This window comes from Vitis vinifera, chromosome 19, assembly GCF_030704535.1.
Source record: "Vitis vinifera cultivar Pinot Noir 40024 chromosome 19, ASM3070453v1".
NCBI lineage: Eukaryota > Viridiplantae > Streptophyta > Magnoliopsida > Vitales > Vitaceae > Vitis > Vitis vinifera.
This window is the reverse complement of record NC_081823.1, coordinates 5,670,418-5,696,458: the sequence shown is the minus strand read 5'-3', so window position 1 is coordinate 5,696,458 and position 26,041 is coordinate 5,670,418. Positions and strand designations below refer to the sequence as shown.

The following is a 26,041-nucleotide window of genomic DNA, read 5'->3' as shown; positions in this document are numbered from 1 at the left end:
AACCTAGGATGCAGAAAGCATACAATGTATGCCAAGGCCAACCAAAGGACACAAAAAAAAAAATAAAATTTACTGACCCAAAATATTTGGAAAATCTTTTAGAAAAATTCATCAACTCTTGTGTTATAAATTTCCATTCTCAATATCTTAAGAGTGATAAATCAACAAAAAAGAACAGTTGGTTAATCGAAGTTATTGAAAATGATCACGAGCAATATAGTATTTTAATTTGGTGATAGATTCTATAGCCACATGAGGATAGTGATTTAGAATGAGAACGGGGGACCTTTATTGCCTTTATCATTTTTTTTTTTTTTTTTTTTTTTTTTTTTTTTTTTTTTTTTTTTTTGAGATAACCGTGGATGTCCGGGCCAGCTTACGCGCACCTCGACTAATCCCACGGGGTCCTGAAGTTAACGACCGGGTAAACCTCCAGTGGCCCTGAGGGGACTCGAACTGGTGACCATTGGGGAGCAAACCCAAGGCCTGACCAATTATCATCGAAACCTAATTGATATTAAATATATGAAAAATCATATTCTAATTCATTGCACCAAGGCAAGAGTTTTATGGGAGTTATTGTTTGCTCTTTTTGGAGTGATGTGGGTCCTTCCTTATTCGGTTAAAGATACCCTTCTTGGTTGACATGGTATCAACATGGGCAAGAAGCGTAGTAAGGTGTAGATGACAGTCCCCTTATGTCTTTTTTGTGCGGTTTGGAAGGAAATAAATAGAATTGCTTTTGAAAATGAGGAGCTTTCGATTCATAGGATGAAAAATTATTTTGTATGTAATTTTTGGTTTTGGACTAAGTCTATTATAGATGAAGGACCTCTTCCTTTAATCAACTTTTTTGATTGGTTGGGTTCTAGATGAGGGTTGATTATTTTTCGTATCCCCTCTTTTTTTGTTCTTGCTTTTTGGTGCCTCTTGTATACCCCATGTATGCTTCAGGTCAGCCTTAAGGTACCCTTTATATATATATATATATATATATTTTCTGTGCGTTTACTTATAAAAAAAAAGAAAAAAAAGGAAATAATTGTTACTTTGATTGTAAAAATTAAAATATAATGTGTCATGTATTTTGGGATGCAAATGAGGCAAAAACTAACTCTAATTAGTTATTGGATAACCACTTTTTTTCTTTAAATTTATTTTGAGCTTTTCAGCTAATTTCTAAATCAATGTGAGCAAGTGAGAGACATTTTGGAACTAGAGTGCTTGCATTTATTTAAACACCAACATTTTAAATAAATGCTAGCACTCTTGTTTCAAAATGTCTCTCTCTTGCTTGCATATATGTTTATTTACTTTACTTTATTTTATTTTATAGATAAAGAAGTATATATATTAAAAAGAGCAACCCAAAGTATACAAGACATACATCAACCACCAAGAGGCACAACCGATAAAAAGGGGCTAGAAAACAGGAAGGGCTACAACAATACTACCCACCCTCAATGAATGCCCAACCAATCAAAGAAGCTAACTAGAGTAAAAGGACCATCTTCTATAAACATCTTAGTCCATGACACAAAATACAAACAAAAGGGTTTTTTAACCTTTGGATTGGATATGCTTGATAAGAAATTGAAACAGTGCATAATCTTAATTTTAGCACTGCAGATAATCTTTTATTGGTGCCTTTTGTACACCACCTGCAGATGCAGGGTGCGCCCCTTTTTTTTGTTGCAGACTATTTAATATATTCTTTGTTTGCCTATACACGCATGCACATATTTTTGTTTTTTTGAGGATTTTTTTGAATAATTGCCTTCTTATAAATAAAGCTCAGATTCTTATTAAACCTGAGTTTGATTTCCAATAACAGTTGAAATTTGAGAAAATTCTTATGGGACTAAAAAATACATTTCAACAAGCACATGGGCATTCAGGGGTAATAGCTTCCCCCATATGATTATTTGATTTATATTTGCTTTGTAATGTTGGTTGAACTAAACATCTTCTTGTTTGAGGACATGAGTACCATTTCTGGTAATTGTTGAATGAGTCCTCATCACATGCATTGTCTTTCAGTTTCATATTTCTCTGAGAGTCTGGCTTTTGTGATTCTGTGATTTTGTTTAGGTGGCTCCACCACCAACAATTCCTGGTTCTGTGCAACCACCTAGAATGTTTGGAATGCCACCACCACCGCCAAATCAATCTATGGCTGCTATGCCACCTGCTATGAGTCAAACTGGAGCACCTTTGGCAGGTCCATCAAAGATTGATCCTAATCAAATTCCTCGGCCCATTCCAAATACCTCTGTGATTCTGCATGAAACTCGTCAGGGCAATCAGGCTAACCCTCCTCCGGTATTCCACTTAACCAGTGAGCTAAAAATGCTGGAAATTTTTTTATTTGATCAGAGATATGTGACATCTGGTTTTATGTTCTGGATCTTTTTATGTTCTAATATGTTGTTTAACTCCTGGTTTTAGTTGCATTTGTGCCTACCCTGATGTGATGTAGAGTGACAGCTATAGGACTTATTATTGTTGTTTATCTTTGCTCTTTCTGATTCATCATTACTTGTATTTTTGTGAAGCCCGCCACAAGTGATTACATTGTTAGGGATACTGGGAATTGCAGTCCACGATACATGAGGTGCACCATCAATCAGGTAATAATAAACTGTTTAAAATGCTCGAATATACTACTGTGATCTGTTTGCTTAAAATGATCGAGACCATTGATATTATTATCAATTTCTTATGTTGCTTCAACAGATCCCATGCACTGCTGATCTTTTGACAACATCAGGAATGCAGTTAGCCTTGTTGGTCCAACCTTTGGCCCTTCCTCATCCATCTGAGGAGCCCATCCAAGTAATGAATTGATTGCTTTATTTTCCTATCTTTCTTTAAGGTTTTGGTGAATGATTTTGTTTTCACTTTCATGTTTGTATATGCTAGGTTTATTTATTCTTATGCCTTTCTCTAAAAATGGGTTTTGGTTGTTCACTGGTTAGTGAAGCATGATTTGGAATTTGAAAAGCTTATAAGTGGACCATTATCGTTTGCCTTAGGGATTTGAGCAAGGAGGAATGTAATAGTTTTTTTTATTGAGAGGGTGTTTAGATATGTCTAGAAGTAAGCATGGAGAAGAAATAGATCTTCCTTTTTTTTCAATGGGCTTCTTTGTTTGAGGGTTTAGTCATAGTTTTAAAAGGCTTAAGGCGCATCAAGGCGCAAAGTAGTCCCGGAGCCTGAGGTGCAAGGCGCACCTAAGGCACAGGCTTTAGTGAAGTGAGGCGCACCGTAATTTACATATATTTTTCCTCTATTTTTCTCCTATTTTTCCTCCTCTTCTTCATCTTCTTCACCTCTCCACTACACAGTTAAGGCTAGGGAAAATTTGGCAGAGTTGTCGGGTTGAAAACAACCAGAAAAGGGGGCTGGAAGGGAAAACAGGGCCAAAACAGCGTTGTTTTGGTTCCAAAAAATAAAAAAAGAAATTAGGGCTTCTCTTTGCCCTCTGCAACCCGACGCCGGAGAAGAAGAGAAGGAGAAGAAGGAGGTAGGGGATCTAGGTGCACCTGTGGACTGCGTTGCGCCTTGCGCGCCTAAGTGGCGCCTTCGTGAAGGGCATCGCCTGCCTTCAGGCAAGGTGTTGGAGGGTGGCGTTGCGCCACCCGGAGCCTAGGCGCGCCTTTCACAACTATGGGTTTAGTGAATTGGTAACGGTATGTTTCATGATCTAGGAGGGTGTTACTTCAATTTACTTTTGAGTTCCATATGGACGGGAATAAATAACAATTTTGAAGGAGAAATACAATTGTAGCGATTTTTTCTTTATGGTATTCAAAAAAGTAACTCGCCTGTGAAAAAACAAATAATTGCACACAAATTAGGAATGTTTGAATATTAAGTAGGCTATTCAGTGGCAGAAAATGTTACAAATATTCATTTGGCTTTTAGTTTTGAGAAAATGCCTAATTTTCTGATTGAAAGAGAGGATCATTGAGCACTTGGGTTAAAATGAAATCAGATGCTCTTGGGGATACTTGCATACTTGTAGACAGATTGATGACCTGACTTGCTTTTTGGGGGGTGTATTTCACTTAGATCCATGCTGAGGGACATCTAATTCCTTGGATTTTTGTCATGGGACCACCTGTTTGCTTAGTATTGCTTTTCTGGTTGGTTACTCTGTCTTGTTCCTAACTTGCTTGTTTCTAGGTTGAAGACCTTTTCTGGCCCTTTTTGATCTCCTTTTTTGAATTGCTTTGCATATTCTTTCTCCTTCAATATGGTTCTACTTATAACATAAAATAATGTCTGAATATGCGATCTTTGCTTCACAGGAAAATGGGAAATTTTCTCTTTTTGTGGGAAGTAGTTCTGAATTTGCCAAAAAATGCACAATGTATTGGGAAGATAAAATCCCAATAGTTTATTGCATTGGCTATATAAAATAAGATATTCAATCATGCAGTGTAGTTCTCATTTGAGTCATTTTACATTAACTTTCTTCTTTTAGGTTGTGGATTTTGGAGAAAGTGGTCCTGTTCGATGCTCCCGTTGCAAAGGTTACATTAATCCCTTCATGAAGTTTATTGATCAGGGAAGGCGTTTCATCTGTAACTTATGTGGTGAGTATAAGCTGTTTCTGTATTCTATTTATTTATTTCTTTTATATTTTATCCATTCTGGAAATTTTTTTTTCTTTTATTTCCATTTTTGTAATTTAATCTATTTGATTGTTTTTAAGTTTCCTGAAATATATTACATTTAGGCTTTATTGTTGTCAAGATTTTCTTTCGTTGTTATAGTTACATTTTTTATTTGAAGATTAGTAGCCGTGATCTATTCACCAATCATTGTTAAATTTTGCTTAAAAAAGTTATTGGACTTGTCATCTTGATTCAATTGTAGTGATGTGTTATGGAAATGTCTCTAAATCTTGGTTATTTCTTTTGAGAATGCATAGATCCCTATTGTCATATGCACACTGCCATAATTGCGTGGAGCTTTTCCAATTCTATGTTCCTTGTTATTGACATACAAAAAAAGCCCTATATTTTCAAATAAATCCTATCACTCATTAGGATCATTAGAACATTTCCTTGAAAATAATTTGCACTTTTAGCTCTTACTCAACAGTTATTAAGGTTGTATTTTTATGATACCTACCATTTTCTTTGCAGGATTTACTGATGAAACACCTCGTGACTACCATTGCAATTTGGGGCCAGATGGCAGGCGTAGAGATGCTGAGGAAAGGCCTGAGCTATGTAGAGGAACAGTGGAATTTGTTGCTTCAAAGGAATACATGGTTAGTTAAATTTTTAAGTTTGTGGGTTTTATATTAATTAGCATCGTCTTTTTCTATCATGTGAAAAGAGAATTTTTCTCGCTGTTGGGTTGGAGGTAGGGGTTTATTGAATGCCAACCATAGTCATGGGAAATAGAGTTTGAGGGTAGAAACCAATGAAACCAAACTACACTGACCCCACTACACTGCACCTGTCTAAATTTTTTAAAAGAAGTCTAATTCCAGACATGTGGCTGAAACTGTGGGGATATATTGTAGACGCATTCTAGGATGGCTTTTTTTTTCCTTAGTGTGGAAAGATTAAAACTGTTCAGATAAAATTTAATTTGTAAAAATTGTGAATAAGAAAACCTTGTTTTGGGGTAGCTTTTTGCTTTTGGCTTTCTAGGGGTCAATGGATTCCTTGAGTGGGGCTTGGTGGAAGCTAGGGGAGTAGTTGTTTTATGGGATAGTTGGGTTTTAGAGGTTATCGAGATGGAGGTGTGTGCCTTTTCCATTTCTTGCCAATTCATGAGCTATTAGGATAATTTTGTATGGATTTTTACTAAGGTGTATGGGCCTTTTCTAAGGGGGCAGGGAGAGGACTTTTGGGAAGAATTGACTGACATTTGAGGGTTTTGAACTGATCCTTGGTGTGTCCATGAAGCTGTCAATATGCTAAGATTCTGAGGGAAAAGAGGAAGTGTCCCAAGTGTTCATCTACTATGAGGTGTTTCTTGGACAGAACTGAGGAGCTTAATTTGCATGATCTAACTCTAATTAGAGGACCCTGTACCTGGTGGGAAGGTATAAATAATCAATTTGCTTCAAGATTTGATTGGTTCCTTGTTTTGAAAGATTAGGATAGTCATTTTGGTGATCTTTTACAGAGCATTCTGACTGGGTCAGTGTTTGATCTTGCCCCAATTTTGTTAGATGGAGATGGGAAGAATGGGTGGGGGGGGGGGGACACAAAACTCCTTTTAGGTTTGAAAATATGTGGCTTAGAGCAAAAGCTTCAGAGAGTAGATTAAAGTCCGGTGGACAGGCTATTGAGTCAAGGTTCTTCTAGTTTTGTGTTGGCTTGGAAGCTGGAGTAGTTGAGGGCCTAAAATTTTTGGAATAAGGAGGTATTTGGGAATGCTTCATTTAGGAAAGGAGTGGCTTTGAAGCAGATTGCTTTATGGGATTCTAAGGAGCAGGAAGCAGCCTTTTTTTCCAAATGAGGCTCAACTTCATTTGGTCAATTGATCTATGGTATGCATGCCTAAGAAAAAAGGGTGACTTGGTATTAGAAATCTTACTCTTCTAAACACTGCTCTTTTGGGCAAGTGGAGTTGGAGTCTTGCCTAAGAAAGAGAGTCTCTATTGAAGCGGGCTATTATTGGGAAGTTTGGGGAAGAAGGGGGAGGATGGTGCTCTAGTGTGCTAAGGGAAGGTTTTAGTGTAGGCTTATGGAAGACAAGTAGAAACTAATGGGAGGTTTTTAAAAGTAGAGTTCACTTTATTTTAGGCAATGAAAGGAGAGGGAAGTTTTGGTTGGATAGGTAGTATGGTGACTCTTCTTTGAGAGACTCCTTCCTTATATTATATGAGTTGATTTAAAAGACTTGTGGGCAGTAGATGCATGGGAGTAGGTTGGGGAGAGGAGACTTTGGGGCCCTTGCTTTTAAAGACAATTTTGTAATTGGGAATTAGAGATGGTGGAGGCCTTTAGGAGTGATCTTCAAAAGCGTATGGTGAGACGGGCTACCTAGGATGGGAGCCTGGTTGGAGTCTAAAAGTGGAAAGTTCTTGGTTGAAGCTTTTTACTTTCCATGCAAAAACCTTTCCCAACACATGTAATATTTGCATGGGAAGTAATGTTGGGAAAGATTTTGACCTTGGATTTTCTAAAAAGGAGAGGGGTGTTTGTAGGGAACAAATGTTACATTTGTGAAGGGAAGAAGAATCCATTAACCATATTCTTCTGCATTGCACCTTAGCAAGTATGTTGTTGTAGTTGGTCTTTTCCATTTTTGGGATAGCTGGGGCGATCCACTCTTCAACAAGACCGATGTTGTTTAGTTGGAATGACTCCTATGTTGGGAAAAGGCAGAAGAGAGCATGAATGATTGCCCTTTAGTGTTTATTTTGGACAACTTGGCGGGAACAAAATTGAAGGGCTTTTGATAATAATGCTCAAATCCTTTTTTATATGCAATTTTTTGGAATGTGTTAGGCATTGTATAAAGGAGATAGCTATGTCTCTTTGTTTTGTTGATTGGTTGGGTTTGAAGTGGAAGAATGAAGGAGCTGTCTCTTTGTTTTGTTCTTTTTGCTTGGCGTTCTTTGTATACTCCTTGGGTACTTTGGCGTGCCCCCGTTGTAACTCTTTTTGTATATTTTTAGTCATATATATATGTATATATTTATATATTGCATGCTTATAAAAAAAAGGCTTTTTGCTTTTAGCTTTAGCTAGATCCTGATATTATTAAAGTTTTTTATGTATGAAGTTTTTTGCATAAGCTAAAAAAGGGTTCCATGAGAAGCAACATTTATTTTTTGCTTCCTTAGTTTTTTTTTTTTTTGGGATAGGTAAATAAGGGTTTGCATTAGAAACACTTAAAAATGGCGAAAATAGTACACACAAAGTATACAAACAAACGCCTAAAAAACTAGGCAGTAAGGAGACAAGAAATTCTTCCACTTAACAAACAACCCATTTATAAAGTTAATTATAGACAAAGTGTGATCCTCTATCTACACCCTAGCCCAATTCACAAAAGTACACAAGAAAGAATATTTGATAGCTTGGTTGGACCATTTGACATCATTGAACGCTCTTCCATTCCTTTCCTTCCATAGTCTACATTAAGTATAAAGGGGCAGCCCTCCAGGCCTTCTCCCTTCTTTTACCCACTAAAGCTCCGTGCCAACCAAGCAAATTCCTCCTAACAGAGGAATGCAAAACTCACTACACATCGAAAAGGGAGAAGATCAAATTCCACAACATTTTAGCCTTGTTACAAAATAGAATTAGATGGTCACTGGTTTCCTCATTTTCTTTGCAGAAGTAGCATCTATTCGGTATATTCCATCCCCTCATTTTCAGCTGGTTGATAGTCAAAATTTTGTTTCAAGACGCTTCCCAAGCAAAAAAACTTACCACTAGAGCCTAAGACCTCCAAATAATACTCCACGGGAAAAGATCACTAAAAGCCCTCATGTAGGAATAGTAAAGGAAACTAACAAAAAAGTAGCCATTCCTACTCTCTCAAACTCAAAATATCCTCCACATCTCTTCTCACAACCAAAAGTTGAAGTTTCCAAAACAAGAACTCCATTTCTTAAGGGCTAAGTTTTTGGAGGAAAGTCATTCGTGGAAAATTTGGGGAGGTGGAGGGGGGTTGGACCACTAGAGAGGTGAGGGATTCTTATGGGCTAAGTCTTTGGAAAGACAATAGAAAAGGCTGGGAAAAATTCTTTCTTAGAACCAGCATCTGCATTGGAAATGGTGGATGCACAAGATTTTGGTGGGATAATTGGGTTGGGGAGATTAAGTGGAAGGATGTTTACCTAACTCTTTTCAAGCTTTCTTCCCACAAGAATGCAATAGTGGCAGATTTATGGGGAAGGGAAGGGGGTGGAGGTGGATGTTGGGAGGTTTCTTTTAGAAGACCCTTCTAAGATTGGGAGCTAGAGGAGGTGTCTCTGTTTTTTGAACACATTTCTTCATCAAAAGTGCATGAAGGGGAGAACACTTTAATCTGGAAAAATGATGGGAGGGGAAAGTATAGTGTCAAGTCTTATTATAATTCTCTAAGGGCTGAGAACAATCTTTTATTTCTAGCTAAAGAGGTTTGGGGATTAGGTTCCCCTCTTAAAACTCGTTTTTTTGCTTGGGAAGTATTGTGGGGGAAGATATTAACTGTAGATACGTTGATGAAGAGGGGATGACCCTTGGTTAATAGATGCTCTCTTTGTAAAAATAGTGAAGAGTCTGATCATATTTTGATTCATTGTGATAGGACAAGACTGCTTTGGTCAGTGCTGTTAACAACTTATGGTTTGGTTTGGGTGTTCCTGGTTTCAGTGAGAAATCCTCTCTTAGAATGGAAATTCAAGGTACTAGGGAAGAAGAAGAGAGCAATTTGACGGTTGGTTCCAATTTGTTTATTTTGGCGTATTTGTGGAGAGCGCAACCGAAGGATCTTCGAAGATGAAGAATTGTTGGACCAAAGGTTGAGGGTTCTCTTTTTTAGATCCTTTGTGGAGCAATCTAAATAGTTATTGGATGTGGTGATCCCCTCTCATTTGAATTTTTTGGAGACTCTCTATTGTGGAAAGCCTTGCTTTTTTCTAGGCTTTTTCTTTATTTTTTGGTGCTTGGGTTGGTTTTTTTGTGTATACTGCTTGTATACGTTGGGTACGCCCCCTTTTTTTGGTGCTTCTTAATACAAGCTTTTGTCTCTATAAAAAAAAGGACTCCATTTCTCCCATCTCCCAATCATTAAGATGTCTTGAGAAGCTAGGACTCCAACTACCCATCTCCCCACCCTCCTCCCTAGCTTTTGACACCCAACCATCTTTATCAACTGCCAAAAGGAATTAATTAGGGAAAACTTCTTTCAACTTTTGGTCCTCACACCACAAGTCCTTCCAAAACTTAACCCTCCTCTCATTCCCTACTATGAAGCGAGATCTACATCGTATGCCCTCCCATTCACTTCTAATGGTTTTCCACACCCCCACACCATAGCCTCCTCTCACTTCTCTCAAACATCACCCCTCTTCCTTCTAAACCAAACTCGCCAATGATGACTTGTTTCCAAAGGGACTCCTTTTCTTTAGAAAATCTCCAACTCCACTTCCTAAGCAAAGCTTTGTTAAGGGCCACAGGACTACGAATTCCTAGGTCTCTCTCCTTCTTCTTAGCACAAACTATTTTCCAATTCACCAAATGAAGCCTTTTCTCTAAGGCACCACCGCCCCATAAATATTCTCTTTGGATCTTTTTGAGTCTTGCACGCACTTTTCGAGGAATGATAAAAAGAGACATGAAATAAATCGGAAGACTTGATAGGGTGCTTTTGATCAAGGTAAGCCTTCAGCCCTTAAAGAGATATTGTCTCTTCCACATTGTTAATCTTTTGCTTCCTTATTGATATTTAAGCAAAAATTTCTATAAATAAAATTACCTAATTAAATAGAAAAGCTCTTATTTGGCTTAAAAAAGAGCTTTTGATTTCCCAGAACTCATTCCAAATGGGACATTTGGGGTTTCCAATTAGTGTAGAGGTTGAAGCATAATTGTGTCCTTCTCCTATTTGTTCTATTTTTATTTATTTATTTATTTGTTTGTTTGTTTATTTTGAAGATTTTGCATGCCAACGTGTTCATATTGTGTGAAATCCATTCCCCATATCAATTTAGGTGCGCAATATAGGCCATACCATTTTCTTGAGGATCATTTTTTTTTTTTTTTTGGATAGGCAAAGACACAGAAAAAGTATATATTAATAAGAAGAGGGCGCCTAACGATTGACCCAAAGCATATAGGAAGTATACAACAAGTGCCTAAAGGCAAAAGCAAAAGAGAGAGGGGATAAAAAAACACACCCGCCCTCAACTAGAGCCCAACCAATCAAAAAAGTTGATTAAAGAATTAGATCCTTCATCTATACACGACTCAGCCCACTACCGAAAGTTACTAACAAAAGAATATTTCAACCTTTGAATTGAGAACTCCTGATTTTCAAAAGCAATCCTATTTCTTTCCTTCCAAACTGTCCAAAAGAGACACAAAGGGGCTGCTCTCCAAACCTTTCTTCTCTTCTTGCCCACAAACGAGCCATGCCGCCCAAGAAGGACCTCTTTAACTGACGAATGAAGAACCCAGGACACACTAAAAAGGGTAAACAACAAGTCCCACAAAACCTTAGCCTTGATGCAGTGAATTAGAAGGTGATCAATGATCTTTTCAGCAGTACAACACAACAAACGAGCCATTTTCTTGAGGATCATGTTCCCCTTTCTAAAAGAAATCAGACAAACTTTAACCCTTTACTGATACTGGCAATAAGACATGAGAATAATCCTCAGTTACAAGCCAATTCAAGATAGAATAAAGACTAACATATACCAAGAATGCTATTTAGTGGGCAATGTTCTGCATTACTTAGATTATTAAGGACAAAAGAATAGAATAAAGAAAATGTTAAGGTTTTCCTTCCTGTTGGTTGGAGATAAGGCTATGGCCTGTAATGAGAGTCCAAAATAATGGTGCAACATGCTGGCCTATGTTTTTGGTTTTCTGTTTTCTATTGTTTAGTGTCCAAAATAATGGGTGCAACATGCTGCCTTATGCTCTTGGATTTTTCTTTGCATTTCGTTATTTATTGAAGGTTGCTTTATATGATATCACTAGCCCAAAATGAATTGAGGTATTGATTTTCTATTTTGCTCTTCTGTCATAGGACATTTTCTGTTTATTTTAACTCTTCCACCTATTTTGGAAGCTATATTGGGTCAGCCATATGCAAATCGGTACTCTGTTAAAGAGTTCGAAATGGAAACCAAAAGAATAATATTTTTGGAACTGAACTTATTGGCAGTGACATGCTGCATAGATTTTCTATTTAAAACCAGTTATTTTTAGGAAGGGAAGCCCCTTGAACATTTTCTCTAACTTGTGGAAAGTTTATATTGTGTTCAAATCTTGTTGTGGGGATTCATTATCACAAGAACATCTATAGCCTAACTTTTATATTCTGTGTTATATGGTCATTTAATCTTACCTAATGTTGTATTAACTGGTTGAGAGTGGCTGCCTATTGTTTTGTTGGGAAACCATTCCTCCTGTTCTTTCATCGAAGTTGTTCTTTGGTATGGGGGTTTTTGGGTCTAAAGATAAGTAATTCTTTGCATGCTTTGTCTTATTTCCAGGTGCGTGAGCCAATGCCTGCTGTGTTTTTCTTTCTGATCGATGTATCAATGAATGCAATACAGACTGGTGCAACTGCAGCAGCTTGCAGTGCAATCACTCAAGTTATCACTGATCTTCCTGTGAGTTCTATATATGTTTGCGGAAATTGTACCATTTGATTTTGCTTTCTTATAAGTGTGTTAGACAGCCATCATCTATTTAGTGTTTTTGCTCTAAAATTGTCAATTTTTTATTTTGGATCCTTTATTTTTTCTACTCAAGTAATTGTCAGAAAGGTGTTATTTATTTCATTATTGAAGGAAGAAAACCAATTTGAGTTAATTGCAAGGTGAAGGGCTAGCAATTACTCTCTCTTGGGAGCCAAAAACCTGCACAGATGGTGAAACATCTTGTCCTAATATCCTGAATGAAGTATAAGCTAGGTTTTTGAAGTCATACAGGGCAGACAACTGATAGAACAGCAGGTCCTATGTTTCACTGCCAAGTACTCAAATCGTATTTTGCATCTCCCCTTGACTCATACAGTGGATTTGTTAAACAAAAGGACCCTGAATTGATTTAGTATACCACAAAAACATGGAGGGGGGCAGTATGATTTATTGTACTGTTGGTTAACTAGGTTTCAGTAATGTAATCTCTAGGACTACAACCCCTGCTAGGAAGTGGTTATGGAGATTCCCTAAAGAGCAACACTTGTTTTAACATACCATGATCCAAAGAAATCACGGTCTAGATAATTATGGTTGGAATGCAATGAAATGCATAAAGCTAATGTAGACCTTGGAAGTTCATTTGAAATGCTAAAGGGTGTAACGAGTTGTCTCCTTTTGTCTAATTGCTGTGAGCAATGGGTATTGGATTAGATTTGGGGAGCAACCTTAGTGGTAAAAGGGAGGGATGTACCTTTGTCTACCTCTTTTGTCATCTCTATTGTCTATACATATCATGTCCATACAAGTACTTTAAACCTTAGATATTCAACTTGGATTTAGTTTTCTGCCTTTGAATTCACATCCACTAATTTTACTGAGAATTCTGCTTCTTCCTTTGGGCCAATGCTTTTTCTTCGAGGCATTTATTCCCTCTTATTCTCCATTTGGTTGGTGAAAGATGGATGAAAAGAAAGTCAATTTGAAAGCACCAACGCTACCTTCATTGCTTTGGTGCCAGAAAAGAGTCAAACCAATATAATCTCACACTTTAGAACTATCAATCTGGTTACCAGTCTGTACAAGATCATAGCCGAGGTACTACTAGGGCGGTTGTATAAAGTTCTCCAAGATACTATTTTCATGTCTCAAGGAGCTTTTGTTGAGGGGAGGCAAATTTTGGATGCTATATTAATTGCAAATGAGTTGGTGTATGAGAAAAGGAGATCAAGAGAGGCAGGGGTAGTCTTCAAAATTGATTTTGAAAAGGCCTATGATCATGTTGATTGGGGCTTTTTAGACCATGTACTTGAAAGAAAAGGTTTCAGTTCAAGATGGAGATCTTGGATAAGGGGATGTTTATCTTCAACAACTTTTGTGGTCTTAGTGAATGGAAATGCCAAGGGTTGGGTTAAGGTACATAAAGGCTTAAGACAAGGAGATCCTCTTTTCTTTTTACCATTGTGGCTGATGTTTTAAGTAGGTTGATAGTGAGAGCGGAGGAGAGAGACTTATTTGAGGGGTTTCTAATGGGCAGAAATAGGACTAGAGTGTCTCATTTACAATTTGTTGACGACACTATCTTTTTTTCTAGAGCCTCCTTGGAAGAGCTACAAACTTTTAAGCTAATTTTGTTTGTTTTTGGGCGCCTGTTAGGGCTAAGAATCAATCTAAATGAGAACACTCTTTCTGGAATCAACATGAGTCAAGATCAAACCTTTAGAATGACTTTGATGCTTCACTGTGCAATATCTGTTGACCTATAATGTATTTGGATCTTCCTCTTTTTTTTTTTTTTTGGGTGGGGAGAGGATCCAAAATCAAGCTCATTTTGGGATCCAGTCTTTTTGTTCCCAGGAGGTAGAATTACCTTAATTTAGTCTTGTTTGTCGCACATCCTAAGCCACTTCTTATCCCTTTTTCAGATTCCAACATCAATAGCTTCAAGGATTTTAAAAATGCAAAGAGATTTCTTATGATTGGGTTTTGGGGAGGGTAAAAGGGATCATTTGGTCGGGTGGGATCTAATGTGTAGGCTTAAGGAGTTTGGTGGTTTAGGACTTGGGAAAATTGCCCTGAGGAATCAAGCTTTATTAGGTAAGTGGCTTTGGAGATATCTTTTTGGGCTTCTTTCATTTCAACTTTCAAGGGCATTCCCCTTAATTTGGTTCAACTAGATTGGCTAGTGGTGTGTAACTCCAAGGGTGTGGGTTAGTAAGAGAGGTTGCTTTTTTTTTTTTTTGATAAGTAAATCAGAAATTCATTAAAGAAGAGGCAAAAAGCCACATAGCATACATGTGATATACAAGGCGGCTAGGACCTCTAAAAAAAAAAAAAAAAAAAAACCAAGAGAGACTCACCACTCCTTAAGTGGATGGTAACCACTCCAAAAAGCCTATAAGGGATAGGGTCTCCTCACCTATATACAATCTAGCCCAGCTCCATAAATTACAAACAAAAAAATTATTTAGATTCTGAAAATTCAACACACCCCCCTTTATAGGAGAGGTTGTTTTTTTTTTTTGATAGATAAACAACGATATATAAAAAGGGCCAAAAAGCCACAAAGTATACAGGGGGTATAGGAGAGGTTGTTTGTTGTAATTACTACATAGCTTTTTGCTCTTGGTATTCAATTTGTTTAGCTTTCATTTATGGGAGGATTCCTCATCTTTTTTTTTTTTTTTTTTTTTTGTATTTCTTATTTTCTAATTCAATTTAATTCATTGTTGTTTCCTATTAAAAAAAAATGGCTTTCGAGATATCCTAAGGACAGTTTCAGTCTTTTGCATCAAGTTATTTTGAGTATCTACGAGATACATCCTAATGGTTGGGATGCCAATGACATAGTTAGATGGTCATATCGTTGCCCTTAGAAGACCATTGCACTTATTTTCCAAGTCTTTTCTACACACATCGACTTTGTGGTGGGTGATGAGATCAGAATTTTTTTTCTGGAAAAATTTATGGTGGGGAGGACCAACCTTTATGTTCACAATTTCCAAGACTTTTTAGAGTCACCACAAATAGAAATCAATCTATTTAAGCTATTTTAGGTAATGATGCTTTTTTGTTTTGGGATCTTATTTTCTATTGTAACCTAACTGATTTGGAGAGGTTTTTTATTTTTTATTTTTTATTTATTTTATAAATAAGAAATAGAGAGTATTAAAAAATGTAAAGAGCGCACAAAAGTACACAGGTAGTATATAAAGAGCACAAAAAAACGATAAAGAAGGTACAAAAAAATACTCCTTTCCTCAACAAATGCCCAACCAATCTAAGAAATCAACCAAAGGCATATAGTCTCCACCAATGTACACCTTAACCCACGTAGAGAAGTTGTTAAGAAAGATGTTTTTTTATCCTTTGAGAAGACAACTCCTCACTTTCAAAACATCTTCTATTCCTTTCCTTTCAGATCGTCCAAAAAATACATGAAGGAGCAACTCTCCAAGTCTTAATATGCCTTTTGCCAACAAAAGAGCCATGTTACCCTAGGAGAGTCTCCCTAATCGACTTTTAGATAATCCACTGAATACCGAAAATGGAGAACACCAACTACCATAAACTCCTCGCCATATCACATGTAGGAGAATAAGGTCAATAGACTCTAACTCCTCTTTGCACAAGGAACACCTTGACCAACGTCCACCCTCTTCTTTGTAGTTGATCCAAAGTCAACGCCTTTCCCCAACATGCCTCTCAAGTGAAAAAACTCACATTTGAAGGAATCCAAGACTTCCAAATAATCTTTAAAGGGAAAGGGATGACACACCCTGTCTTCAGCAAAGAATAAAGCTCTCTCATAGAGAAGACCCCTTTACTATCTCCTTTCCGAACCACTGTGTCCTCCTTCTCCCTTTTCATTGTTTGTCCTTGGAGTTTGAGTAAGAATTGCTCCATAACAACCAATTCCCAATCATTTAGATTCTTTACAAAACGGATGTTCCAACTACCTCCTTTCCCTCTCTGCTCCCACAAATAAGCTACCCATGCCTCTTTCGAATCAGATAAGGCAAACAAGGACGGGAAGGTCTCACATAGGGGCTCCTCGTTGTACCACCTATCTTTCCAAAATTTTACCCTACTCCTGCTTCCCACTGCAAAGGAAGCCTTTGAATTGAACATATCCCACTGCAAAGGAAGCCTTTGAATTGAACATATCCCACTGCTTCCCTATCGCTCTCCTAACCCTAACCCCATAGGGTTCTCTCAATACACCCAATCTATAACCCCTTTCTTCCTCCTCAAACTTTCCCTTAATGATATTCTTCCACGAAGGCTCCTTTTCATTGGAGAACTGCCAACACCACTTGCAAAGGAAGGCCTTATTCAGCAAAGAAAGGGAACGAACACCTAGGCCTCTTTTCAATTTAGCTTTGCAAACTGTTGACCACTTCACTAAGTGTAATTCGTTTTCTAAGGCCCATCCTTCCTATAGAAAATCCCTTTAGATCTGCTCTAATCTTGATCGAACAATTCTTGGGATGGTGAACAGTGACATAAAGTAGATTAGAAAGCTGGCTAGAGTATTACAAAGTAAAGTGGTCTTCCCTTTTTTGAGGTGTTGTCTCTTCCATCACATCCCAAATCACCAAAGACTTGTGCGGGGCCCCTAGGGGAAGCCCTAGGTAAGAAGTCGGCCGTTTTCCCACCTTGCAACCAATATCACAAGTTAACTCTTCTGAATTGTCCACCTCCCCCATTGAGATCATCTCACTCTTTTCCAAATTCATCTTCAACCCTAAAATAGCCTCAAATCACATGAGAAGCCAACTTAAGTGAGTGACCTATTCTTGAGAGGCCTCACCGAAAACAATTGTATCATTAGCAAAAAGGAGGTGAGAGACTTCTTCACCCCCACCCCCTTTTCCCCCAAGTTTGAACCCCAAAATAAAACCACATTCCCAGGCTTTCAAAAGCAATCTATTGAGACCTTCCATAGCAGTCACAAACAAAAAGGGGGAAAGAGGGTCCCCTTGTCTCAATCCCTTAGAGCTTCGTAAGAGTCCAGTAGGAGATCCATTAACCAAAACAAAGAGGCTGGTTGAAGAGATACACCGCTTAATCCATTATATCCATTTTTGACCAAACCCCATTTTGCCAAGAATTGCTACTAAAAAACCTCAATTCACATGATCATAAGCCTTCTCAATGTCGAGTTTACACAACCCACAAGCCCTCTTTTTTAGCATTGAGTCAACAACCTCATTTGCTATCAACATTGCATCCAAAATTTGTCTTCCCTCCACAAGGGATACTGAAACTTGGAAACCACTTTACCAACCACTCTCTTTAGTCTATTGGCCAACACTTTTGGCCACAACTTATAAAGGCTTCCTACCAAACTTATTGGCCTAAAATCTTTAAGCTCATTTGCACCATTCTTCTTTGGTTTAAGCACCAGAAAAGTTGCATTTAGGCTTCAAAAAAACCTACCATGCTCATGGAACTCATTTAAAAATTTTAGCACTTCGGTTTTTACAAACTCCCAAATGAAATGCCAAAAGGCCATCAAAAAACCGCTTGGACCTGGAGCTTTGTCACCATTCGGCTCTGACCCAACACCTCATCCTTTGAGAAGACCCCCTCTAACTTCTTGGCCTCACCCTCCAATAACTCAAAAGGCCAAAGCAACAACTCCAGGCCTCCAATCCCCTTCTTCGGATGGAAGGGTTTGGCAGAACCCTTTGGATCACCCCTCTAAAGTGACTTTCCCTCCCTTGATCTAATCTAGACAAAGAGATTTTTTTTTTGCCCTCCACACCAAGTAAATGGACCCCCTCCCGGTGGGAGATCCCTTAGCTCTAACTCATTAATGATATCAGAAAATCTCCTCTTTGGAACATTCAACCTTGAGGCACTGTTACATTCTAAAGGAAATCTTCTCATGTTTCATTTATCTTAATTAGTACATTTTTTGTTTTTGATAAAAAAATGTCGCATCTTTTTATAGCTTGTTACTTTGTTTACGAGCTTTCATTCCTTTGCTCAATTGTTTCAGTAATGAAATTGAGCACATGAAGAAAACAGTTTTAAGGTGCATTGAGGGTTGATTGTGGAAGACCCCCAATTCTTGAGGTGCATACATCTCTTCTTAGTTCTTAGGGAACTTCCAAATTGATGGAGGTATTTATAATCCAGTTTGTTCTAAAGAGTACAGATGAAAACCTAGCCAAACAGGTATCTTGAGAGGCTGTCTTCAATATGGATGGGTATGTTTTGTATGTTTTTTTCATCCTTTCATGGTATTGATGAAACGACATGCAACTGTACCTATGGCTGGTCCATTACTGTGCTGTATCTAGGGGTTATATACTTGTACATATGTAAAATAGAAGGGAGTTTTGATGGCTGACATATTTATTACTTTTTTTATTGCAGGAAGGTCCTCGAACAATGGTGGGAATAGCAACATTTGATTCTACAATCCATTTTTATAATCTGAAACGTGCATTACAGCAGGTAAAACGTCAAGTTGCAATTGAATCAGATTATGGCTTTGATAAATAAGGGAAAATTTATTGAATAATTAAGAAGTGAATTCATGCTAATTCTGTTCTAGTTTTTGGTTGCTGGTTAGTTGTGTCATGCATCTGTACACTCTTCAGCAATCACAAATTATTGGTATCATCAATGGGATGCTGATTTCTGACAGGGAAGTTTGGTGTCTGATCATGCTATGTGTAAAAATATGTCAAGGATGATAATACGATAATCTAACATTAGGATAGCCAGTGTTCCTCCCCTGACAAGGGGTGATGGTCTGTGGACAGGGGAAGGGCCTTACCTCTTCAAAATCTTTCAGTTCTTCTCCAGGTTAAGTATCCAGAGGTTATATATTTGGATGCTTAGGGGGAGCAATTTCTTGCTGTCATTTCACCTATGTCTTTTATTTATTTATTTTTGATAGGCTTCACCTATGTCTTTTATATCCTCCTTTGTCATTAGGTTTTCGAGGGTTGAGGGGACACAAATGTTCCTATTGTCTTGAGAATTGGCTCAAGGTGCTTCCCTCTATGGTTGTAAGTGTGTAGCTTCAAGTAAGGATTAATGTTGTTGATTTCTAAAAATAGAGGTGACAATGATGTTAGGGGTAGAGTTGGCAATTGTGTTGTGTTGGGTTCATATTGTATTGAGCTAAAAAATGATAAAATTTGCTCAATGCGAACACAACTTGTTTAATGGTCGTGGACTTGTCTATTATATAGGTAACACAATGTTACTGTGTGACCCAGTTAGTAAATATGTTGAATTGGATTGAATTGAGTTATACTAAATTAACATGAAATTGGCACACATAATTCATTTGCCCATATATTACCCTAACACAATTATGACTCAATATATTAAAGACTTCTAATTTACATAAATTATAAATTAACTTATTTTTTTAAATGATTTATTGAAAATCTGACAGTTTATAAATTAATAAAAGCCCTGTTCTATTTTTTGAAAAGAAAAAAAAAAAATTAAAATCTACAACTATGCAAATAAGTTGGTCATATATAGGTTGGGTCATATTTGTGTTAACATGACATGATAATTAGATGGGTTATATATAGATCCAATCATGATTGTTAACACGGCACGATAAGTTAATCAGGTCAAGGGTTGTGTTTGGATTGATGACTTCAACTCAAATACAACCCATTTAACAAAGTATGAATATGGCACGGACACTGTTCTCTTCAATCCAGAACTATTAATTTTGTGTCATTTTTAAGTTGTATTTGTGGGTAGTTCAAAAATTGTCATTTTAATGATCCCATCTTTAGCAATTTAATGATTTGATTATAACTTAACATTAATGTTCTGTGATTGAACGACACAAGCATTCAAAAATTTTCTGATCAATTTGTGTTCCAATGTATGTTTGCAGCCTCTAATGCTCATTGTTCCTGATGTACAAGATGTTTACACTCCCCTCCAGACTGATGTAATTGTTCAGCTTTCCGAGGTTAGCTTTACTTTAGACTGCAAATTTTTCAATTCTTTTTAAAATATATATGTTTCAAGTGTATTAGACTATGTTTTAGCACACACTTATGAATAATTGCCATTGGATGAACATTTGTTTTTTGCTGTTTCTGAAACAGAAAGCACAAACGCTTTTTATTTTATATATTTTTATTAGAACATTTTCTATTATAATTTCAAAATTTTGAAACAGGCAAGGCAGTACCACTTATTAACTGTACTTGCAAAACAAAAGACAAGCACGCACATTTCATCATCTCATGACAGGAAAATTTTAAGAAATTGTATAAAATTGTCTTTTATAATGTCGAAAAAACATGTGTGACAATCACTTTTTCTTTTTTGAAATCTCTCTCTCTCTCTCTCTCTCTCTCTCTCTCTCTGCCAAATATGAGAAAACACCATAATCCAACATAATGTTGCTGAGTTTGACAAATAAAAAGTGAAAATGTAACAACCAAACAAGGTTCTTTAAGATTTTCTTAAATTCTGTTTTTAAAAACAATAAACAGAAAATAGAACTCTATCCAATAGTCCATTTCTTTTTTTAAGGAAACTGCAAATGGTTCTAATTAAATTTGTTGTTTTGTTTTGAGGATTTAGTGTCGTCAACATTTAGAGCTGTTACTGGAAAACATACCAACCATGTTTCAGAATAATAGAACTGCTGAATCAGCCTTCGGTGCAGCAATCCAGGTATGCTATTCTGTAGTAGGTAATTATATATTCTAGTGGTGCATGATGCATGCAATGCAAATTAAAATGTGAAACATATCATTTTGGGTATAGAAATGTCTTAAAAATGTATCATGGGGTGTAAACCAGATTTGGCATTTAATGATAATCACACACTCACATAAAATGCAACTGAACCATATACCAAGGTGCACAAATCTCTGTACAAACTGGTGCGACTCAGTTGAGTCGTATCATTGTATCTGCCTAGGCCATGCTTGGTATTGGACTGATAACTTAGTTCAATATCAGTAGTCTTGGCACGATTCCCTTGAAGATTGGGAGAGCACTCTGAGATGATGCAAAGACTGAGCTATTTGGGCAATGGAGAAGACAATGATGTCAGTGCTCCTGGAGAAATAAACGGTGAAGAAGAGGAGAAGATCAAAAGCCATGAAAATGAAGATTGGAAGGAGAGAGAGTACGTTTGGTACCCTTTGTTTGCATCTTTATCCTTCAATTTAGACTTGAGCTTTTGCATCTTCATGGCTGATTCATCTTCACTGAAGAGCTTTCAGACCTTAGAGAGGAAATTGAGCGTATTTGGAAGTGAAAATGGCTATTTGTGCAGATAATGGGGATGGGTATTTGATGGGCTATTTGAGTTTAAATGGTAACAAGTATTTGATGGGTATTTGGGTTTAAATGGTAAGGGGTATTTGATAGGAATTTGGGTATGGACGATGGATATTTATTTTTGGATAATTAGTATTTGAAGGTATTTATGATTTAATGGATAATGTCAATTTGATGGAAATTGAGACTAAATAAAATGGATAATGGATGTCTTGGTTTATATGAAAAAAATAGGGTATGAATATTGATATAGAAATTGGCAATTAATGGATTGAGGTATTAAAAAATATATTAAATTTTTATGTTTATTCAAATAAAAATAAAATTAATAAAATTCTTAATTTTATAGTTGTTTTATTTTGAATATAGTTGATAAGAAAAATAAAGTTTATTTTTTTAAAGATGATTCATGGTTTTAAAATGGTTGTATTTTTTAATGGTTGAAAATGTATGTTAAAATTTTGAAAATACTTATTTTAAATGAATTTCTTATATAGAAAACAAATTCCTTTTTATTATTTACATCTTTTATTTTTTGAAGATAAGAAAAAAAAATATTTAGCATGAGGTTACTAAATAAAAAAGTTTGAAATTCTTAATATTGTTATAGATCATTCCAAGGCATTCTGCTATTACCATTTGAATAATGTTACATATAAGAGGAATTTATCTTATTAAATTTTGTCTATCTAATTGTATTTATTTTTGTGATAATTTTCGTAACTCTTTTTAGAACTTTTTTGATCTTTTAAATGGTATATTTTGCATATTGCCCAATATCGATTTGAGATGTCAAGACCAATGTGCCTTAGAACTTTCTAAATCAATGATCGATACCATGACTTTGAACCTTGCTGCATACCATCTTGTTGGATACTTGTCAACGTCAATAAAGTATTTAAGATATGCCAGAGTATCTTTGGGAATCCCTATAGTTATATTGATATTTCCACTATGAATTTGAACCTTACCATTCTTGTTAATATCAATATTTTGTTCCTTGGTCCAACTGCTTCGAGTTAGCTTTATGAACCTTTTTTTTAGCTATTCCTTGCTATCTAGGAAATGCATTGTGTAACACTTCTTATATCTGGTGGGTCCAACTCAAGTCAGGAAATCCTAGTAAGCCAATATGTGGAAAAATGAAATCTTAAAAAAAAAAAAAAAAAAAAGAAAAAAAAAAAGAAAGAAGAAAATAAAAACCTAATGAAAGTATAAAATTCTTCTAACACAACTAATTCAAATCAATCTTTGAGTTTACTTACTTTGTACTTGGGTACCATTCTCCTTATCTTTGAGCGCCTTCAAACATATTGGCTTTTCCTATGAAAAAGAAAAGAATTGCTGTGCAAGTTAGTATATTAGATGTACATGAGCATTTGAAAATTGATGGTTTCAAAGGCCCAGATAGCTCGATTTGATGATTATTTTTTATGGATTGACCTCAGTTTTAACACAATGAGCTTTAAAAAATGAGCTGAGATGAAGGCAGTAATGCGGTGTATGGTGCTTGGTGCAGTGAAAAATGCTAAAATGATAGTTTCTGAGGTTTATTATTATCTGATGAAAATGAACTTGATAAATAAAACGTATTTCTTTGCATTCATTTGATTACATGAGTTTCTTCTTGCTGTAGTCTGTAGATGTCAGCCAGTGCAGTGAAAATTGTGAAACTTTGTCAGTATATCTTGTTCACACGTGCATATAGGTTGATGGATATTTAAATATTCATACATGTTTTTTGATAGTCACATTATTCTGTTCATACTTCAGGCTGCTTTCTTAGCGATGAAGAGTACTGGAGGAAAACTTCTGGTGTTTCAGTCAGGCAAGCTTGCAAACTTCTATTAAATCTGTCTTGTGTAATTAAATCATAAACTTGTATGCCATACTTATTTTGTGTTGATGAATTCGTATCGGTTACATCTCTAGTTGTCTTTTTTATCAGACATTGAAGTTTTCTATCTAACTTCATTAGGTCTGTAGCTGCAAACATCATATGTTTCAATTAGGTGCCTATCACATTCTGATGTTGCAGTCGTATGCTGAATCAGATACACAAAGATCATGTTGATGGATGGTCTTGGGGGAAAATTTCGAAGGGGTTCAATCTCTGTTGTTGCTGTCTTCCCTCCTAATTCATAGGCAAGAGGTATAAACTAAAATATGTCTAGGGTGAGCAACCATAATGCCTAGAAAGTATACAAAGAACTTCACAAGGCAGAACGAACTCGGGAAAATTGAGAAAAGGAATCTTTTCCACCTTCAATGAATCCATGGACCATGCAAACAAAGAATTTAGACTTTTTTAAAGGCCTGCTTAGAACCTTTATTTTTTATAACTAAAGAACCTTCTATGGCCAAGCCCTTAGGACTTTCTATGGGGACCCAAATCTTAGGGTACTGACTGCGCCAACAACCAACACCATGTAAATTAAGGTATTTAACCAGTGGCAGGATTCAAACCCAGAACCGCACGCCTCTACCACACATCTTAGCATTCACCCTAACCAACTGGGCCACCTTGGCGGGCTTTAGTGTTTGTATAATCTTAAAAAATCCTTCTGTTCTGCTTTCCACAAGTCCCACATCAAACATGAAAATGTTGTCCTCCGTGTCATTAAGTGCCTTTTGCTGAAAAAACTGTCATGCCTACTAAACATAAGTTGTAGGCCCTTTAATAATGGATGAGAAATGTGGTTGGCTGACTCCTCCATATATACGAACAGTACCAATTAGCCAATTGCCAACTCCCTTGGAATTGGACTAGTCATCAAAATCTTCTTCCAAACCCACCCACCACCCCAATCCACCTCTCCTCCTCTCTACAGAAAGCTAGGAGACTGACCTTCAAAGGGCCCTGGAACCTGAAACTTCTTTGTCAGAAAGGTGTTTGATCCTCCTGGAGACAATGGCTTACAAAAAGACTTTGCATAGCTCTGCACCATTTCTGTTGTTGGTTGTCTTGTTAATGAATTGCTTTGAACTTTACAGCCAAGATCCCTAATGGCAATCTGTTGGTGAACAGATCACCAAATCATATCTTCCAATGTAGAAGAACTAGGCATTGTTTTGGAATTGGAAAATAGTGTGTATATGAACACACACAGATAAATATTTATAGAGAAGCATCTGACCTAAGAATGCCTTGACACTGACTATTCTCACAGTCCTTCACAACCTTAGACTATTCTCACAGTCCTTCACACCAATCTCTGTTTTTTATACTTCTGATTAGTTGCTTTTAACCTTAGAACCAAGAAACCAATGGGAATTTGATGGTGAAGAGATCATCAAATCATATCTTTCAAATATTGATCTAGACATTCTTTTGGAATTATAAAACAGCATGTGTATGTGTGTGTGCATGCATGCATGTATGTATGTATGTATGATACTAAAAGGATTGCATAACCAAGAAAGGTCAGACTTGCTAAAAATTTCTAGATGAAAGGAATAGATTCAACTTAGATGCGTCGTATATTGTTCTCTTAATAATAGATCATCTTCTGGAAATTTAAGCCATGGGATTAATATGAAATAAAATATTATTGAATACACCAACATCACAGGTTTAAATTGATCTAGGAAATCCATATTGGTAGATAAGCTGATTAGCAATGTCATTCATTTCAAACTTTAATAATGATGTTGTTTTGAGGATATTATCATTACCCGTGTTTTGGATTTTATTTAATGCAACAAAAGTTGCTGTCATTTGAATAGTTCATACTAATTCTACAGTTTCTTCTTTGCAGTATTTTGAGTTATTTATTTGTAACATATTCTTACTAGATTCCCTAAACTCAAATACTTTCCACATCCCAATCACCAAGGGTCCTTCGGAATTTAAGAACCTAAACAACATCATCTTGAATTTTGACATGTTTTTTCACGGTATTATGTTAAAGCTAGCATTTCAAATGAATTTGTCTGTTCTCTTTTATTTCATCTTTTAGCTCCATAGTATGCTATTGAAATTTATTTATTGAAGTATTCTGATGATTATACCACTATGTTGTGTACAGTCTTGCCTTCAGTTGGCATCGGAGCCCTTTCTGCCAGAGAGGCTGAAGGAAGAACTAATATCACTGCAGGGGAGAAGGTATGCATTTCTTGTATAATCAGTCCCTCCTCCCATCTGTTTCCGTTGGGAATTATGAAACTGCACCAATCCTCATTTTACTGCATGAGATGGTCATTTGCCTACACATCAGTCCCTATACCCTAATTTGTGCACATCTAAGGAAGAGAACTGCTATACTAGATTGGTCCTCATGAAATGTTCTTCTCAAAGGACTTAGTTACTTCATTGTAATGAAGTATAAACTTTGTAAATACCCTGGATGGATCTAACTACCCTAAATTTCGTAAATAAAAAGTGATTTTCCTTCTTATCTAATA

At 36.5% G+C, this 26,041-nt stretch overlaps 1 protein-coding gene across 4 annotated transcripts in view; it reads left to right on the top strand.

Moving 5' to 3' along the window:
- Positions 1-26,041, top strand: part of LOC100265768 (protein transport protein SEC24 C) — a 36,263-nt gene that overhangs the window by 1,770 nt on the left and 8,452 nt on the right. For all 4 annotated transcript variants that reach the window (XM_059735557.1, XM_002279604.5, XM_010646038.3 and 1 more), the window contains exons 3-13: positions 2,092-2,322; positions 2,556-2,630; positions 2,737-2,835; positions 4,490-4,601; positions 5,157-5,284; positions 12,194-12,313; positions 18,731-18,811; positions 20,229-20,306; positions 20,930-21,022; positions 23,411-23,465; positions 25,666-25,742. In XM_059735557.1, the coding sequence (XP_059591540.1) occupies positions 2,092-2,322; positions 2,556-2,630; positions 2,737-2,835; positions 4,490-4,601; positions 5,157-5,284; positions 12,194-12,313; positions 18,731-18,811; positions 20,229-20,306; positions 20,930-21,022; positions 23,411-23,465; positions 25,666-25,742 (1,149 nt within the window). The remainder of the gene's footprint in view (positions 1-2,091; positions 2,323-2,555; positions 2,631-2,736; positions 2,836-4,489; positions 4,602-5,156; positions 5,285-12,193; positions 12,314-18,730; positions 18,812-20,228; positions 20,307-20,929; positions 21,023-23,410; positions 23,466-25,665; positions 25,743-26,041) is intronic.